This window comes from Maniola jurtina, chromosome Z (assembly GCF_905333055.1).
Source record: "Maniola jurtina chromosome Z, ilManJurt1.1, whole genome shotgun sequence".
Lineage (NCBI taxonomy): Eukaryota > Metazoa > Arthropoda > Insecta > Lepidoptera > Nymphalidae > Maniola > Maniola jurtina.
In genome coordinates, this window is record NC_060058.1 from 12,395,654 (window position 1) to 12,415,242 (window position 19,589).

General features: G+C 38.3%; 1 protein-coding gene across 1 annotated transcript in view; it reads right to left on the reverse strand.

Annotated features, from left to right (window-relative positions):
• Positions 1 to 19,589, reverse strand: part of LOC123880049 (carboxyl-terminal PDZ ligand of neuronal nitric oxide synthase protein) — a 163,325-nt gene that overhangs the window by 101,116 nt on the left and 42,620 nt on the right. Inside the window, exon 2 of the mRNA XM_045927935.1 lies at positions 1,362 to 1,623. Coding sequence (XP_045783891.1) covers positions 1,362 to 1,568 — 207 coding nt within the window. The 5' untranslated portion in view covers positions 1,569 to 1,623. The remainder of the gene's footprint in view (positions 1 to 1,361; positions 1,624 to 19,589) is intronic.

The window sequence follows — 19,589 nt, forward strand, 5'->3', positions numbered from 1 at the left end:
GTTTGAAAGGTTTTGTTTGAAAGGTGGCTTGATCGAGAGTGTTCTTAGCTATAATCCAAGAAAATCGGTTCAGCCGTTTGAAAGTTAACAGCTCTTTTCTAGTTACTGTAACCTTCACTTGTCGGGGGTGTTATAAATTTTGAATTTACACTTATTTCTTCAAGCTCTGTGATATTCTGCTAAATGCCTATATTATATTCAGTAATTGACCTCTATCGATTGACGACGACCAGACCGTGACAGTAGTTACCATTTCTATTAGCTTAATCAGTCACATCCTTAGTTGACATTATATCCTTAGCCCTTAATACGCCTATTATTTCTATAGAGAGACAGAGAGCCAGAGAGAGCAGGGTTTTCGTTATTTTATAAAAGCTGAAAGTTTCTCTTATTTATTGTAAGTTTGGATAGTGGTGGTTATAAAATAACGGAGGTCTGACACTCGCTGGCTCTTAGTCCAATAGACTGCAGCCTTATTTTCAATTATTGTGATTCTCGAAACCACATATAACGTGCAACTTAAAAAAGCAGTCGACCTTGTTTTAATATCACATGAAACAAGTCCGATTCGAAAAGCTTCAAGAGCCAAACCAGTTCGGGCGTTTTTTAAACTTATAAACGAACAATAGCAAGATTTGTGAGTCCTTTTTCTATTTGGTTCATAGGTAAAGCTTCGTGTTTGTGCATAGTTTTTATAAAACTAACAAGTGTAAATTGAAAATTTATAACACCCCCGACAAGTGAAGGTTACAGTAACTAGAAAAGAGCTGATAACTTTCAAACGGCTGAACCGATTTTCTTGGATTATAGCTAAGAACACTCTCGATCAAGCCACCTTTCAAACAAAAAAAACTAAATTAAAATCGGTTCATTAGTTTAGGCGCTACGGTGCCACAGACAGATACACAGATACACAGACACACAGATACACACGTCAAACTTATAACACTCCTCTTTTTGGGTCGGGGGTTAAAAATATCGAATGTTGACACCTTGATATACTGGGCTCCTTACATGAATGAAGTGATTCCGCCTTGAAGGGCTTATTGTGATGCAGGGGAATCCTGGCATCATACTCATCTTATTAACGCAGTCGTATCTCTTAGGCAGTGTCATGGACAACACTTCGAAACACCTGCTTTGACAAGAAGGTTTTACAAAATGAGGTTTCCTTAGCATGAAAAGTGATACTGTACTCAAAGGCCTCATTGGGATCTGGGGAATCCTGGTGTCATACTCATCGTTGACCACGACTTACGAGGTCGTATTACTTGGTGGGTGGCATGCTGCGGCCATTTCGGCTGCATCATGGGCACACATTTCCATGCACCTGCCTTGGTATTGCCGCGAGATGAGCTTACCTTGGCATGAAAAGTGATCCCGTACTCAAAGGCCTCGTCGGGATGCAAAGGGATCCTGGTATCGTACTCGTCGTTGGGCACGAGGTCGTATCGCTTGGTGGACGGCATGCTGCGGCGCCACTTCAGCAGCTTCATCGGCACGCGCTTCCACGCGCCTGCCTTGAGGATCACGCGGATGTAGCGGACCTTGCGCCCCTTCCTAAACATTGGTGCACATTGTCTGCGCCCCTGTCTCTAACACGAGCCGGCGTTTCGCAACGACCTGCAACAAAAAAAGTTAAAAAATCAGAAAAAAAATCGGTCAAGTGCGAGTTGATCTCGCGCGCGAAGGGTTCCGTACCATCGAACAAGAAATAACACTTTTTAATTCTATAATTTATTTTTATATTATTGTTTCAAAAGGTTGCTGTAGGAACTTTTGTACATAGATTAGTTTTTAGGGTTCCGTAGCCAAATGGCAAAAAACGGAACCCTTACAGATTCGTCATGTCTGTCTGTCTGCCTTATGTTACAGCCACCTTTTTCCGAAACTATAAGAACTATACTGTTGAAACTTGGTAAGTAGATATATTCTGTGAACCACATTAAGATTTTCACACAAAAATAGAAAAAAAACCATTAAATTTTGGGGGTTCCCCATACTTAGAACTAAAAGTCAAAATTTTTTTTTTCATCAAACCCATACTTACGTGTGGGGTATCTATGGAGTCAGTGAGTAGGTATTTATTTATGCATTTTTCAGACATCTGTATCTAACAAATGGTTTATAGTAAAAATTTGAAAATTAAAGATTATCATTACATGCACGAGCTTAGCGTATTTTTCAAATTTCGTAAGATTATCAGAACCACGCGAATAACGCGAACCAGAGTTATGAGTTATCGGATAAACGGATGGGCCGTGAAAAGCTATCAGATAGAAACACTTTCGCATTTTTAATTTAAGTAAGTAATTGATGGAATTGATATGATAATATTTTTGTCATCATTATTTGGTTTTCGTTCTAAAACATGAATAAGTAATATTTAGGGAATCGTCGTCGCTTTGCTCCTAATCTAATTATTCCAAAATGATTAATATTCCACGAACCCTTGTTTAAACTTTTAGCAGAAGGTAATCTAATCGAATAGCCTTGCCTAACTATGTCGAAATATTTCTTTCTAAATTAAAGTTTTTACCCTACCTACCTAACTATGCGCCCCGAAATTGATTGAGTGGAATTTTCTTCAATTTTTCTTCATTTTTTGAAGAATTATATGTACCGAGTGACACTCGCGCCAACAAGATAAATATAGTGACGTATCATTTATCAAAATCGATGAAACCGTTGTGTAGTTACGAACAGACATAGGAACGGACGCACATACATACCTACATACATACAGGTCAAACATATAACCCTCCTTTTGAAGTTTGCCGCAGTTGGACAAAAAGCTAGAAACATACTAAAACCAAGAAAATAGACCTAATTGTAAGTTACGTGCTTACGTAGGCAGAAAGAGGAACGGTATTCAACTCTACGGAATTAGAACCTAATCGGGCGAAATGCATTTTCGACGTACCGTACGTTAACGTTTGTTTCGCTTCACATATTGTATCAGTAATGGGGTACCATTATCTCCGGGAGCCGCTGCGCTGGCCACAGCTAAATGGCCAACAATTTATCTCTAGAGGCGACTGCTAATTCTTTTGCTTGGGGTTTATTTTTCTGCTTTAGATTACTAATTGGTGCTTGATTAAGATTTTAGGTGCAGGTGAACAAAATGGTGTAATTGCATGAAATAAATTTTTACAGTAGGAACAAAAGACCAAATGAAAACTTTTTTTATATACCTACTAACGCTTGGCGGCAATCACACCTGCTGGCAAGTGATCAATTCAACATTTTAGGGATTCAACATCTTGGGCCTGAAGGCAAGTCATGATTCAGTCTAAGAAGGAGTGCGCTTGCCTAGATGTCTATTTGTTAAAAGTACACGTAATGACAGCTTATAACACGATTTCATATAGCCGATATATAATATTATCACACTAATATTATAAAGGCGAAAGTTTGTATGTGTGTGTGTGTGTGTGTGTGTGTATGTTTGTTACTCCTTCACGCAAAAACTACTGGACGGATTTGGCTGAAATTTGGAATGGAGATAGATAATATCCTGGATTAGCACATAGGCTACTTTTTATCCCGGAAAATCAAAGAGTTCCCACGGGATTTCAAAAACCCTAAATCCACGCGGGCGAAGTCGCGGGCATCGGCTAGTACCTACTATATAAAATATAAAAAAAAGATCACAAATTAACAATTAGCTCCAGCGCAGCGGTGAATCGAACTCGGGCTTTTGTAAGCCCTTGAGCTAGAGAGTTCGTCGTATTCACACGGAATCAAAGACGCTTTATGAAGCTTGTTGTATGTTTTGAATCCGTTCTACATTAGGGATTCCGACGCGCTCCCGTTTCTCGACTGAGGACATTCAAAGGAACAAAAATAATAATATATTTATGCGGGAACCTCCAAACAACATTTTATATTAGCTTTGTGATGTTTTTGGCGAACATTTCGAAGATTAAGGTTGTTTGAGTGCTGTAATAAATTTGAATTCAAATTTTATAAACAATTTTACGTTAATTTTTACCCACAGAATTTCGGAGTGTAATTTCTAAATTGTCTCTGGTCTGTTCTTGTTAGTCACTTCCATCTTAAGAACTGCATCGTCACTTTACCACTAGATTGACAGTCAAGGGCTAAATTGTAATTGAATAATAAAAAAAATTGTATAGAGGTAGGTACCTACCTATAATATAGAAAGGCCTGTCTATCTTTAGCGACCCCTTGGGCAGATTTAGATAAATGGGGTGTCAATCGATTCGTCTTTATGACAAGGGTCTCTAGGGTCTGATTGACGAGCGAGCCGTAGCCCGTATCTAAGCTTACGGGTGACACTTCGACGGTTTCACTCGCGGGCGGCGCTCCGCGAGTGAAACGCGGTCTTGCAATGATTCCCAGCGAGCTTCTAAGATCGCGGTAAAGCTCCCATGTCTATCCAGCTCTAAATGGGTCTCCTCACTACTCAAAGAAATTGAAGATAAGGGTTTAAGCTATAAGTAGTCCACCACGCCTAAGATGAAGCGCGCTTGCCTAGAAAATACCTATTGTCTCTTGACTTCAAGGCGCATATTAAAATCGGAGGACAAATCTGATGCCGGAAGGGATCCATATCCTCGCGGTTAGAATTATTAAAAATGAGGAGGAAAATCGCTACATTGGCAACCTTTACACACCTTTGAGAACAATATGAGGAATTTTCAGGCATACAGATTTCCTCAGGATGCCTTAGCTTAAAACGCACATAATTGCGAAAAGTAGGCGTGCCCGAGATCGAATCCTGGACCCCCCGAATAAGAAGTCAATGGTTTAAAAAAAGTGGTTTGTGTAAAAGCAGTGAGAGTCTAGTGGTGATACGATTACTTAAGCTTCTTTACATAGTGCCAAAGCACTATGTTAAGAAGCCTAACTAATCGTATCCTACGAATAACGACACTGTAAGAGCGATCACGCACTCATCCGATCCGAATCCGTGAAAAAACGGATATAAAAAACTCGGACCGAACTCGGATGTTGTTTACGCATTATTCCCATCTCTGATCCAAATCCAAGCTATTCAGTGGATCTTTGACATATCTACGTCATACGTCCGATGTGAATTCAAGGCACATCCGAGATATTGTCACGGATGACGAGAAGATATTATTTTTACGGACTCGGATCGGATGAGTGCGTAATCGCTCTTTAACAGCTAATGCCAGAGTATATCTGGATTGCGATCCACGTTGCGGTATGTGTACACCATGATTATTGGTTTAGCCTAAGCCACAAACTAAACATATAAGTACGTACTTAACTGAAACTCGCAAATTAATTTTCAATATCAACATTAATAAATTAATTAGGTAATACAATCAATCAGAATGTGAGTGTCCCATAATATATTCACTATAGTATGGTGAAGCGGATATACAGACTCTATTGTTTGATTTAGTACGTGACGCGTTGCTAGCAAGTTCATCATGATCAACCCATTGCCGGCTCACTACTGAGTATAGCACCCATATTCTAAGTCGCAATCTCGAAAGCTACTGGACTCCAACTCACTCGAGGGAGCTTCTAGGTGTGACTCGAACGAACTTCGTCTGTAATAATAATTAATCGATAATTTAAAATGGTTAGCAAACTTAAAACTAACAGCGGAGGTTGATTTTACGAATTTTCGAATTTTGGAGGGTCTCTATTAAAAAAATCCTTTGAAAAAATACTTTTTTTTTTCTTTCGTCTGGCTTTACAAAGATTAGCCAATGTCAAGTTTGTAGTTATTTGTAACAAGTTAGTTAAACTATACAAGTATGGACCCCGTCTGTGCCGGCGCTCGCCGACGTACGCACGGCACCCCCTTAGAGCGCTTTCCAGTCAGTTTTAACAAATAAAACACTCCAAAAAGGCAGAACATGCCCGCCAGCTAACACCAACACAGACGAAGTCCAAAAAAAATACTTTTGACATGGGTATTGAAATCAACTGCAGTTACAATGGTATAATCTGTCCTCTGCGTCTGTCTCAAAGAACTAATCTCGTAGCACAGAGACTACTCTAAGTTCAACTCCTAAACAATTCAGTTCAACACTTTGACATTTAGAGCCGGAGTATCGCGAGCATGTCCTCTCATATTTCTCTAAATTCGAGAGGACTGAAATATTTCGTCTAAACTATCTATTTAAGACGCATTATTTCAATTTTAGTGAACGCTTACACTGCTTGTTGGGATAAGAAAAAAATTCGGTTCCTTTTACATCTATAAGCATACCAGAAGTGAACCTCAATAAAATTATAAGAAAGAATAAATATAACCCTTATTTGCATGATTAAGGCTTGATACTTAACAAAACTAAGTTAGCGCAATAATGACAGATTGATAAAACACGTCCGCACACTAAGATCGACCGAACCAAAGTGAGACGAACTCTCGCAGGCCGCTTTCAAGATAGTTTTCCGAGGTGGCGCCACGGTTGCGTTCCTAAAAACATTACCAACAGATGTCACATGACTTCCGTTCAAAATCACATCTGAAAAATAATTTAATTGAATTTATAATTCAACATTTTACGTTTTACACCACATACCAAAATTTCAGCTTTACACTACTACTAGAGACCTGTCTGGCAGGACGACAAACAGATAGCAGATGACATTGTGTCTTTTTCTATAGTCGTATTCCTCATTACTGAGGTTCGTAACCCCTTTTCCATCAATCCTATAATGGTAGGAATGCCGTCCTTTTAACGTAACCCTAAAAACGGAACGCTAAAAACCAAGATCCGAATTTCATAACGGGCGCCATACAAATAAAAAAAATTGAAAAGTACAAGGTGTATGGTACATGGTACTGTACCATAGTACGGAACCCTTCGTGTACAAGTCCGACTTATACTTGACCGGTTTTATTTAACAATACGAACCAAGTATTTGGCTCCAAACGAGTTTGGATAAAGTTTCAATATATTTTCTTTGCGAAGATAAATAATTTAATAAATCCATTAAAAGTTTTCAATAACAATATCTTTTCACCCTCACAAAATAATCCGATGGTGTGTAAGAATTCAGAATTTTTGTTTGATGAAAGCAGCGATATAAATGTTCTACTAGATGGGGCGCTTCATAGTAACAACATGCTCCAACGCACTCTAATAGTAGTAGTAGAAGGACGGACGCTGTCCAGCGGAGGCTTAGGATCCTGTTGGCACCCTTCGGGTAGGTACGGAACTCTGGAAAACTAGCGCCCCATCTAGTGGAACATTTACATTGCTAAAGAAACATCCAAACGCGAGCGGCGAGATTGACATTCCAGATTGAGGTTTAAATAAGAATGAACTTCGCTAATTACAAACGATTCCTTCAAACGTTCCTTCTTTGTTGCGGTTGGCTTTGTTCTTCGTGTTTACTTTGTATTATCGCTTCTATATTTGCTGGCGATTTATACAACAATTCTTTTAAATTTCAATTGAAAGCAAGGTTTTAATTATATTTTTAAATAAAATTTCAATTCCTTTATTTTTAACCCCCGACGCAAAAAGAGGGGTGTTATAAGTTTGACGTGTGTCATCTGTGTGTCTGTGTATCTGTGTATCTGTCTGTGGCATCGTAGCGCCTAAACGAATGAACCGATTTTAATTTAGTTTTTTTTGTTTGAAAGGTGGCTTGATCGAGAGTGTTCTTAGCTATAATCTAAAAAAATTGGTTCAGCCGTTTAAGAGTTATCAGCTCTTTTCTAGTTTTCTTGTAGAAAAGAAGGTTAGATAACCGTTAGGTTCATAATATTATGTCAATAGACAAATGTGAAGCTGTCAAGATGGACGTTGCCTAAATACATAATTATTTATTTGTAAATAATGTTTTGGAAATCTCAGATACTTTGGATCGTCGGGGGTGTTATAAATTTTTAATTTACACTTGTATTTTATACAATACCTACTTATTATTATGAATATTAAAAGAAGTTTCCCTTGCGCACTCCCCAGCGTTCTCCATGCAAGCGTAGTTTGGTTCTTATATACCTACCTAATATATAACTCAAACAATCTCAATCATTTTTTATAGACGCGTTCTAGAAATAATTCTTGAGCCCGTGTATAACTTTGAAACTAAATGGCAAACCACAAACACATTTTTAGTTCCTAGGTAGATACGTTATCTACAAAATTTCATTTGCAGTGCAACACGAATAAACTTCTCTTACTTTTTAAAAGATCACAATATATTGTAAATAAAACATCTGACTGACGTTAGATGTCCACGAACGTTGCGTAGATAGACTACTCGGGATCTATGTCGCTTCGTAGGTGGGGCAATGGCTCCGAGTTTTACACGCTATACATTGCGTATTTGAAAACTACACGATAAGGCAAATGATTATTATTTTTGGCATAGAATTATGTTTAGGTTGTATAATAAGCTTTTGCTAGCGTTCTGATTGCATCCTGTATAAGCTTAATAGTAAGTATAACTAGTATCAAGGTAAATTATTTCGGTAGCCGATTGAGCCCGTTATTTAAGCTGTCACCAGCACCCCGACTGCGCAAAAAATACGTCTTTTAATTACGGCTAAATGACTGCTTTTGCTCGTAATAAAAGTACGACCCCTCTGCTTGGGGGTGTGGAGGCAATATCTAGGGTTCCGTACCCGAACGGTGCCATCGGGACTCTATTACTAAGCTTCGTTCTCCGTGCGTTCGTTCTGTCAGCAGGCTGTATCTCATGAACCGTTAGAGGAGAGAAACACAGAATATGTAACTCTATTGCCGCTCTAGCAAAAATAATAGTAAAATGGCTGCCGTGAAAATAAAAAATATAAAAGTGTTGTTTTTTGTACGATGGACGGTCCCGGTTTTTTCCTTGCTGTATACGAGGACTGTTTAAAAACTTAGTCATAGTATTCATGTAATAGTTATATTACAAGCTTAAACAATTTTTCTACTTTCCCATTTTCCCGTCATGTGGCAATTTGTATGCTGCTCGGATCAGACAAAATTACTAGAGTTTTCTGAGTTCAAAGGTCATTAGACTTGGACCTTTCTTATCTAAACGCAAGCGACGATTAAGACGTTCACTATGCAATACTAGCCATATGACAACCATCAGTACCCATATTATTATAAATACGAAAGAGTTTGTTGGTTTGTCCCAATCACGTTGCAACTCACAACAGAGCAACGGATCGACGTGTTTTTTGCATGGGTATAGATAAAGACCTGGAGAGTGGTTACTTACCTACTACCATAGGCTAATTTTTATCCCGTAAAATCAAGCAGTTCCCATGAGATTTAAAACGCTAACGCCACGCGAATGAAGTCGCGGGTATCAGCTAGTAAGAAATAAGGAAATAAGAAAGTTAATTGTATAGAAAAATGAACGCAAAACAATGGTCACAGAACTCGTAAACTGTGACTCTGGAGTCTGGGCCATTGGCATTCGGATTGACGACTAAGACTGAGGCCAGACGATGCGTTTCCGGTGCGTTGCGGTGCTGCACCGCTGTGGATTTGAGTATTGGTTGCGTTGTCACTCCGGCAAAAAGTGTCCCGTTACAACGCAGTAGTCGTCTCTCTGGTTCCAAGTCAGTTGCACGTGCGGTGCGGCAGTGCACGTGCAACGCACTTCGGAACGCATCGTGAGGCATGGTGCAACGATTTTTATATAGGACGACGCTGCGGCACCGCACCGCCAACACAACGCATCGTGTGGCCTCCCTATACAATTTGAATCTTGACGCTTACATAGGTAAGCGTCAAGATTCAAATTGTACGGAAATTACTTTTGCAAAAATATATCGTAAATATGCACGGACTGAAAATTGAATTTGCGTAGGCCTTTAATACTGTCATTGTTGGTTTTTTATTTTAGGCGAAATGTCTTGATAAATATGCAGGAATAACATCTGGCACATTATTTGCGCAACTGATCAGCCTGGCCGTCGTGCGGAAATGCAGCCAGTATTCTTGGCACCACTCCACGTGGGCATGATTTGTACAGTAATTAGATGAGGTTAGCTTTAAATTTTATTGTAATATTTTCAATTAAAAAAAATCATGAAAAAGAAGTAATAACAAAAAAAATATCTCGACTTTCATTTTAACTTTCTAACCATTAACACTCAAAACGTCAACACGATGCAAAAATATAAAGTACGTAAAGTAGGTACCCTTTTAACTTCCCTAAACTGCTTTTACAGTTACATACCTACTCCTGGAAGAAATTTTATGTTTGGTTATTTCTATACGTAAATATTTACAAGTGTAAATTAAAAATTTTCAACACCCCCGACAAATCATTTTCAAATAAATAATTATGTATATCTAGGCAACGTCCATCTTGACAGCTTGACATTTGTCAATTGACACTTGAATATTATGAACCTAAGGGTTATCTAACCTTCTTTTCTACAAGAAAACTAGAAAATAGCTGATAACTTTTAAACTGCTGAACCATTTTTTTTGGATTGTAGCTAAGAACACTCTCGATCAAGCCACCTTTCAAACAAAAAAAAGTAAATTAAAATCGGTTCATTCGTTTGGCGCTACGATGCCACAGACAGATACACAGATACACAGAAACACAGATACACAGACACACAGATACGCAGATACACAAATACACACGTCAAACTTATAACACCCCTCTTTTTGGGTCGGGGGTTAAAAACAATAAGGGTTGATAGAGTATATGTGGTTCTATAGAAACTATTCTTAGTATTATAGTACAATAACAATATGTCTCACAAATTGGGACAACTCTAAATTCAAAACGTAGGTATCTACTGTAACAAAAGGGCCCAGAAATGTGCGAATAACTCTGTTTATTTACGGAATTCAGTTAAACTTTTAATGAGAGACCTTGCGAGGGACATCTCCCTACATTGTAATCACATTGTAATACATATAGTGTACGACTCTGCAACTGATATAAGCTTTTTAGGGATCCGTCTCCGAAGAATGCCAGCTTGCGATGTAAAACAGGCCAATGTCTACTAATGTATAATAATATGTAAAACTAGCTAATACCCGCAATTTCATCCGATAGATTTTATGTTTTTAAAAATACCGTGGGAGCTTTTTCATTTCCGGGATAAAAATGTAGCTTAAGTCAGTCTCCAGGTCTGGCGACCTATACACACGCAAAAAATCAAGTGTGTAACTCCATAACTCCATGGTTGAAAGACAAACTAACAAACAAACACAGCAGTGAAAGTTTGTATGTGTGTGTGAGTTTGCTACTATTTCACGCAAAAACTACTGGACGGATTTGGCTGTTTGGAATGGAGATACATCAGCTTGAAATTTTATCTAGGAAAACCTAAGTGTTCCTACGGATTAAAAAAAAAAAGATTCCGACGAATTGAGAACCTCCTCCTTTTTTTGAAGTCGGTTAAAAACCTATATCTGGCAACAAAGTCGCGGGCATCGTAGGTAAGATTTGAGTAGGTATTGAGTAGTAGATAGGTATAGATAGAATTCACCATCCATAAAAGAATTAAATAAATACAACAGTAATTTTGTCGCATCACATAGGTACGCTTTGGAACTTTTAACGAGTGATGCGGTGAGGTATCTGCCTAAGCAAGCGCTGAGTGACATAATAATCGGTAATGTTAATAACGTTTGGTGGTATCTTAATCCGAGGTATCGGTACATATTTTTGTGTGGAAATATTATAATAAATGCAAGTGTAAATTAAAAATTTATAACACCCCCGACAAGTGAAGGTTACACTAACTAGAAAAGAGCTGATAACTTTCAAACGGCTGAACCGATTTTCTTGGATTATAGCTAAGAACACTCTCGATCAAGCCACCTTTCAAACAAAAAAAACTAAATTAAAATCGGTTCATTAGTTTAGGCGCTATGGTGCCACAGACAGATACACAGATACACAGACACACAGATACACAGATACACACGTCAAACTTACAAGTGTAAATTAAAAATTTATAACACCCCCGACGATCCAAAGTATTTGAGTTTTCCAAAACATCATTTTCAAATAAATAATTATGTATTTAGGCAACGTCCATCTTGACAGCTTGACATTTGTCTATTGACATAATATTATGAACCTAACGATTATGTAACCTTCTTTTCTACAAGAAAACTAGAAAAGAGCTGATAACTCTTAAACGGCTGAACCAATTTTTTTAGATTATAGCTAAGAACACTCTCGATCAAGCCACCTTTCAAACAAAAAAAACTAAATTAAAATCGGTTCATTCGTTTAGGCGCTACGATGCCACAGACAGATACACAGATACACAGACACACAGATACACAGATACACACGTCAAACTTATAACACCCCTCTTTTTGGGTCGGGGGTTAATAACACCCCTCTTTTTGCGTCGGGGGTTAAAAATGAAAACAGAAACATTAACTGATGAAGGTAATGAGGCAACTTTATGAGACAACTTTGTGTTTGCCCTTCATAATAATTGAGACTTCGCCACTCTCTGGTGAAAGTTTTAACCCTGCTGTGACGATTATTATAATTTACTCTACATTATTGACATTATCATTGGTAGAAAACGTCAATTATATCACTAAAAATCGTGAGGAAACCTGAATCAAGGAGTTTTCCATACTAAGTACTCGAAGGTAATAAATAAATCTAAAAGGTATATTCGTTTTTAGGGTTCTGTACATCAAAAAGAAAAACGGTACCCTTATAGGATCACTTTGTTTATCTATGTGTCTGTCAAGAAACCTATAGGGTACTTCCCGTTGTCCTAGAATCATGAAATTTGGCAGGTAGGTAGGTCTTATAGCACATATACAGGAATAAATCTGAAAACCGCGAATTTGTGGTTACATCATTTAAAAAAAATGTGTTTCAATTTTCAAAGTAAGATAACTATACCAAGTGGGGTATCATATGAAAGGGTTTTACCTGTTCATTCTAAAACAGATTTTTATTTATTTTTATGCATAATAGTTTTTGATTTATCGTACAAAATGTTGGAAAAATACCCGAGTACGGAATCCTCAGTGCGCGAGTCTGACTCGCACTTGGCCGGTTTTAAAAAAAAAACTAAGCCACATGTCATAGATTGCTATAACATGTGGCTTAGTTTTAAAGAACGATTATTCAACTTAGGTTTACGTTTGTATAAAGAAGCGTTGGAGTAAAAGTGATGTAGGTAACACAATCACACGAAAGCTTCAGCAAGCTTTTTATAAGAAAGTTTAATCGATATTCTATTTAAAAATTCTAGAAGTGCGCTTGAAAGTTCAGCTTTGTAACAAACCCGAACTGTTTTAAATACCGCAGAAAACGCCCGCGCTGTCGGGAAGTTTTATATTACATGATAAAACTGAACTTTGATATAAAAACTCATTTTTTTAAAGCAGAATTAATAAAATATTACCTATGCATACTGTAACTGTACCATTATATATCTATAAATTGTACGCATAGGGCCGTGACATGTCACGGTAAGAGCCAGCGCAAACAGATAAAGTGGAATAATCTGACAACTTGAACTCAAGTTTATGACCTTAAGAATACCGTTCAAATTCCTATAACGGAGACGTAACATGGAGGACATAGGGTGCCTGTCTTTCCCGCGCTTCGTCACTGTTATGACTTATGATAAAGTAAATAAAGCCACAGTTCACGACAGTTAGGGAACTTTTAACAAAACGTCGAGGCGTAGTCAAATGGCGGTCAAAAGTAGCAAATGTAGTTTCACGCAAGTAGCCCTATAATAGGCCTATTATAGGTCAAGTCACCGATAGCCCTAGCCATTTGACATATCGTCGATTCAGCATAAACCCAGAGAGTTCCCTCACTCTATTTCACTCTGATAAAGCTATCCGAGTTGTTATTAAGAAGGATGCGTCTCGGTTCTGCCAAGGTGCCTTGCGTCGAGTGCATGTCGTCTGGAGCAGAGTGGAGCGGGGTTCTTTTTATATTCCATCCATCCATCCATCAGCCTGTAAGCGTCCACTGCTGAACATAGGCCTTTCCATGAGCACGCCACCAAACACGGTCCTCCGCCTTCCTCATCCACCCGCTCCCTGCCACCTTCTTCAGGTCATCCGTCCAGCGGGCAGGAGGTCGTCCCACACTGCGCTTTTTTTATTGATGGGGGAAAATCATATTAAGATTCCTTGGGTAGAGATACTCGTGGCACATGCAGCAGATGTTAAGAGACTCCGGTAACTCTAAAGAATGAGTGCCAGTGCCTCTCTTGCGCGACGCCCGTTCTGCTCATTCTGAGGACTGTACCTAATTACCATCGACCAAAATAAGATTTTAGAGAAGTGGCGTGATAAAATTACCACGTCATCTAGTCTGTAAAGTTTAGTTCGTGTTTTCGTGAAATAAGATTTTTCTTAGTTGCGTTAGAATGTTTCGAAAGAGTCGCTAACAGGGCATAAAGTAATTTTACCGAAAATTCGTGAGAGTACGAGAATGAAAGGTCAATTTTTAAAAATACTCTCAATATGATAACATTGGAATAATTAATGAAATATGATTATGTTTCTGTATTGTAAAATATAATACAAATTAATCCATTCAATATTCAATTCCATTTGGCAAAAGGGAGAATAATATAGCGTTTTCACGTCCAATACACTCATTGAAGCATTATCATTTTATTTAAAAAAAATAGAGGATGCCCACGACTTCGTCCGCGTGGACTTAGGTTTTAAATGATCCCGTGGCAACTGTTTGATTTTCCGGGATAAAAAATTGCCTATGTCAATAACAGAGATACCAGCTAAGTACCTCGGTACCAAATTTCATACGAATCGGTTAAGCGGATGGGTCTTTAGGAATCTTATGGGAACTCTTTGCTTTTCTGGGATAAAAAGTAGCCTATATCCGTCCCCGGGTTATTAGCTAACCATGTACCAAATTTCGTTAGAATCGGTTAAACTGTTGGGCCGTGCCACCTGGTGGTAAGTGAAGATGCAGTCTAAGATGGTAGCGGGTTAACCTGGAAATGGTACGGCAGTTTCATTAAAGCCCATACCCCTGGTCTGTTTCTACGTGGCATCGCATAAATTCCTAAACTACCTCTGTCAGGGATCAAACTCGGAACCTCCCACTTATATAAGACGTCAGCGCTCGCCACTCAAAATCAAAATATGTTTATTCAATCAAACTTTTACAAGTCCTACTTTTGAATCGTCAATTGCATCTACCACTGATTCAAAATGCTTTTCTTATCAGGAAGAACCAGCAAGAAACTCGGCGGTTGCTCTTTTCAAAGATTCACTGTGCCAGGGAGGTGAGTAATATGCCCGTAAGTGACATATTATCGGGGATATGACAAGCGGTTTTACGTCAACATACTGACAATGCCTATAAAATTTCATGGTCAGCTTCCTAGTTGCATTAACTGAATATAAATGGGGTATAAGTTATCGGTAACAGAAACAGTAGTAACCAAGTAGTTCCTTACTTACTTAGGTCTATATATGCACAAGAGGCGTTTAAAGTTAAGTTACGGTTATGGTTTAACTTTGACCGTCTCTAAAAGCAAAAGTGGTTGTAGAAGTCAGTTTTTGTCAACTATTGATATAGTTAAAGACCTGGAGAGTGACATAGGCTACTTTTTGTCCCGGAAAATCAAAGATTTCCTACGGGATTCTAAACATCGAAAATGAAGACGCCGCCATCGGCTAGTTTTTAACAAAATAAAATAAAATAGGAATTTATAATTTAGACTTTAGACATTATATTATAATATATAGAGTTACTAGATGTCGCCTGTGACCGCAACTATACCGGATTTAGGGTTTTAAAAATCTCGTTGGAACTCTTTGATTTTCCGGGATAAAAAGTAGCCTATGTCGTTCCCCGGGATGTAAGCTAACTCTGTACCTTTCATCAAAATCATTCTATTGGGCCATGAAAAGTTAGCAGACAGACTGACAGTCACACTTTCGCATTTAAATATTAGTATGGATAGTATGGAAGTATGGATATGGATTATTGTCATAGTACTCCTATCAAGTTAGCTAGTGCGCTTTCATCGTAGGTACACATCCTGAAGATACATTCTATGATAGTCAAAGTTTAACCCCAACCGTAACTTTAACCGCCCGTCTTGCAACTGCATATTAATTATTCAAAGCTCGACCCTAGGAGACAAAGTTTGATGAAACTGTAATGTCGATCACCTATTCATATCGGACGACTATGTAAAGCAGATATTTCCTACGGCACAGTGGCCTTCAACTTGTCTGTTTTGGCTTCGGGCGACCACTCCGCTCTGAATAATTAACAATCTATATGTCCTTACATCTTTTGTTATAACTAGCTTATTGTTTGTAGTTGATGCCTCAAAGCATAACTTTCAGCAGGGTGATTCGCTAACTCACGACTTTTTCACGACAATACCTTTACCGAATGATGACAAATATAAAAACCGGCCAAGTACGAGTCAAGCATTTTGTCCGATATTTTGCACGATAAATCAAAAACTATTATGCATAAAAATAAGTAAAAATCTGTTTTAGAATGTACAGGTAAAGCCCTTTCATATGATATAGTTGGTATAGTTATCTTACTTTGAAAATTGAAACACATTTTAATTTTTTTTTAATGATGTACCCAAAAATTCATGGTATTCGGATTTATTCCTTTACTTGTGCTATAAGACCTACCTATCTTCCAAATTTCATGATTCTAGGTCAACGGAAAGTACCCTATAGGTTTTCTTGACAGACACGACGGACGGACAAACAGACAGACAACAAAGTGATCCTATAAGGGTTCCGTTTTTCCTATTGAGGTACGGAACCCTAATAAATCACGATATGTGTGCTCTAACACCACTTTTCCTCAATACAGAAGAGGGAAATTCAAGCCTCAAAACATAGTATTGTAATAAACGAGTACCTACGCAACGAAATTGAAAATACCAACGCAAGCGATGCGAAAATCTAATTGTTTCACACCTCAAAGCTAGGTGTTTCAATACTATTCTGTAAAACTACGCGCTCGTCGTCGAGTTGGCAATATCAAAGAAAAAAGTGTTGGTGTCACACCTGCAGCCCGTGTGCAGCCAGTGCGACATAATCTCTCTAGCGGCTTTTGCAATGCTTTATCGATAAGTGGACCATTATTAATAATTGTAATTATTAATGTCCGAAGATCAACTTATCGCACTTATGATAAAGCTTTCTACTTAATCATCGGTTCAGAAAATAGATTCTACTGAGAAGAGCCGTCAAGAATATCATCAGTTAGGTAACTAATGTTTTCAAATCGCAAAATATTACTATATGATTTTATCAATGTAAATAACTCTATTTATCTACTGTGTTATGGGCTATGTTATTACTATTTAGACTTATCTACTATGTTATGGGCAGCTGAACGCAAAGATGATTATTTCCATGTAATTTTGTCATTTTAAAAATTCGTCAAATTGTCAGAATACTCAAACTCACCAATTGTATCGCATTAGTTGCTAAATATTGCGTATGATTTCATCGCTGCATCAGCGCTGTGCGTTTAAAGAATATATGTAAGAAACTGGTACTTAGAGAATTATATGTTTGTATAATTGTGTAATATATATACGTATATATATTACACAATGTGACTCTAGCGCAAGATAATACTTTATACAGGCTGTTAGGCGCAACGCATACCGACAGGGTGGAATGGAGTCGAGGCACAGCGTCTTTCTCAAACTAAGCTTTATTTGCTTTGGTATAACGGCGGAGACGCACCGCGGGTCCTTTGAGTCTCCTTTGTTTTTGATTTCAATACACATACAGGCTGATGGAATGAATTGGAATGGAAAATTCTTAAATTGCTCCGGTCGGGAATCGAACCCAAGGCTCCCACTTATAAGACCACCGCAATCACTAAATACTGCGCTAGGCAGGTCAAAAATTTGTCCATTTAACTCAGCCTAGTGCGCTAGAATATAAGTTGACTCTAAACACTTCAGAAAGATTACCTCAAATGTAGCCAGACTTGTCTTAACGGTTTTAGGGTTCCTTACGCATAGGGTGCCAACGGGACCCTATTACCAAGCTTTCGCTATCCATCCGGTCTTCCATCCGTCTGTCTGTCAGTGGGTTTATCTTGTGAACCGTCATATGTAGAGAGTTGAAAATTTAATAGAATATGTGTACCTCTATTGCCGGTATATCAACCAATAATAACAATTTCAAAATGACCACCATGATGGTAAAAAATAATAAAGTGTTATTTTTACAATGGTACGGAAACCTTCACGTGCGTGTCGACTCGCACTTGACCATTTTTTGTATTTCTTTTCCAGCGAGAGTCAGAGCAGGTGGTTCGAGGTCAACAACCCCTGAAGGTTACAGACAGGAAGCGGGTACTAAGATGTTGGGTAATGCAGCCACATTCATGATTCTTGACATGAGTTATTCGTAAATAATAATTCAATGACTATCATCAACATGTTCGACCTATCACCGCGCCGAATCATTGCTCCGTTGCGACGTGATTGAAGGACAAACGAACAAACCAATAAATCAACAAACAAACACACTTTCGCATTAATTAATAATATGGGGAGTGAGGTGATTGGGTAGTAATATTTTCTTTTCTAAGGCTTTGAGGAACAAAAAATATTTTAAAAAACCGCCCAAGTGCGAGTCGGACTCGTGCAAAAAGGGTTCTGTATCATCGTAGAAAAATAACTTTTTATGTTTTTTTAACTTTCATGGCGACCATTTTGGATTTTTTATTATTTTTTGATAAAGCGGCAATAGAAATACAAATTCTGTAAAAAATTCAACACTCTACCTACTAACGTTCACGAGATACATCCCGCTGGCAGACAGACGGACATCAGAGGCTTAGTAGGGAATAGAGTCCCGTTGGCACTCTTCGGGTACGGAACCCAAAAATGTCTAGGAACTTTATAACACGAAAACATAGTACAAAGGAAGTTAATTAGAGTTCCCTCCGCGGTCGCTCGTCACCAACGAACCATCATAAATTTCCTAGTAATAAAAAATAACGTAAGCTATTTATTATTCAATGCATAATCTCGAGAAGCCGCCCGTAGTTCCGTAAGCCATTGTCGTCGACTGCCCACGTGCTTTATCGCTAAGCTCTTGCATAACACCATAGGAAATGAACTTGGTATGCTAAGGGGTTATGGCACGAAAGACATTTTGTTTTACGACTTTTTGTCGTGAGGTCACATCGTGATTACACCATGATCTAAAACATGTATTAGACATGAGGAATGCATTGGTTACATCAAAAACAAATTGCGAGGATAGTTGTATATAAAAGTTGTAAAATCACAAAAGTTGTAGTTACCAGGCTACCATCAAAGCCGTACCACCAGTTTGATCTTTGATGCAAACATGTTGTAATAAATTGCAATTACGAAATCATCTAAAGCTCACGTAAGCTTCAGCAACATTGCTTATAATATTTCAGCGTCGCTACCTTTTGTCGTGCGATATGTCGCTAGTGAGGTATTTCTCTTACAACGCAATAGGAAATGAACTTGACGGGCTAAGTTCATGGGCCCCGTGTTGCGTAACCGGTTGCGTATTATGTGTTCTAGTTAGAGCCGCGAGGACTTGGGCAGAAAGCACGACGCGGCGACATGAAATGGTAGCGGTAGTGGAAGACAGGTGGAGGAGATGTGTCTGCTATGTGGGGATGTGTCTTGT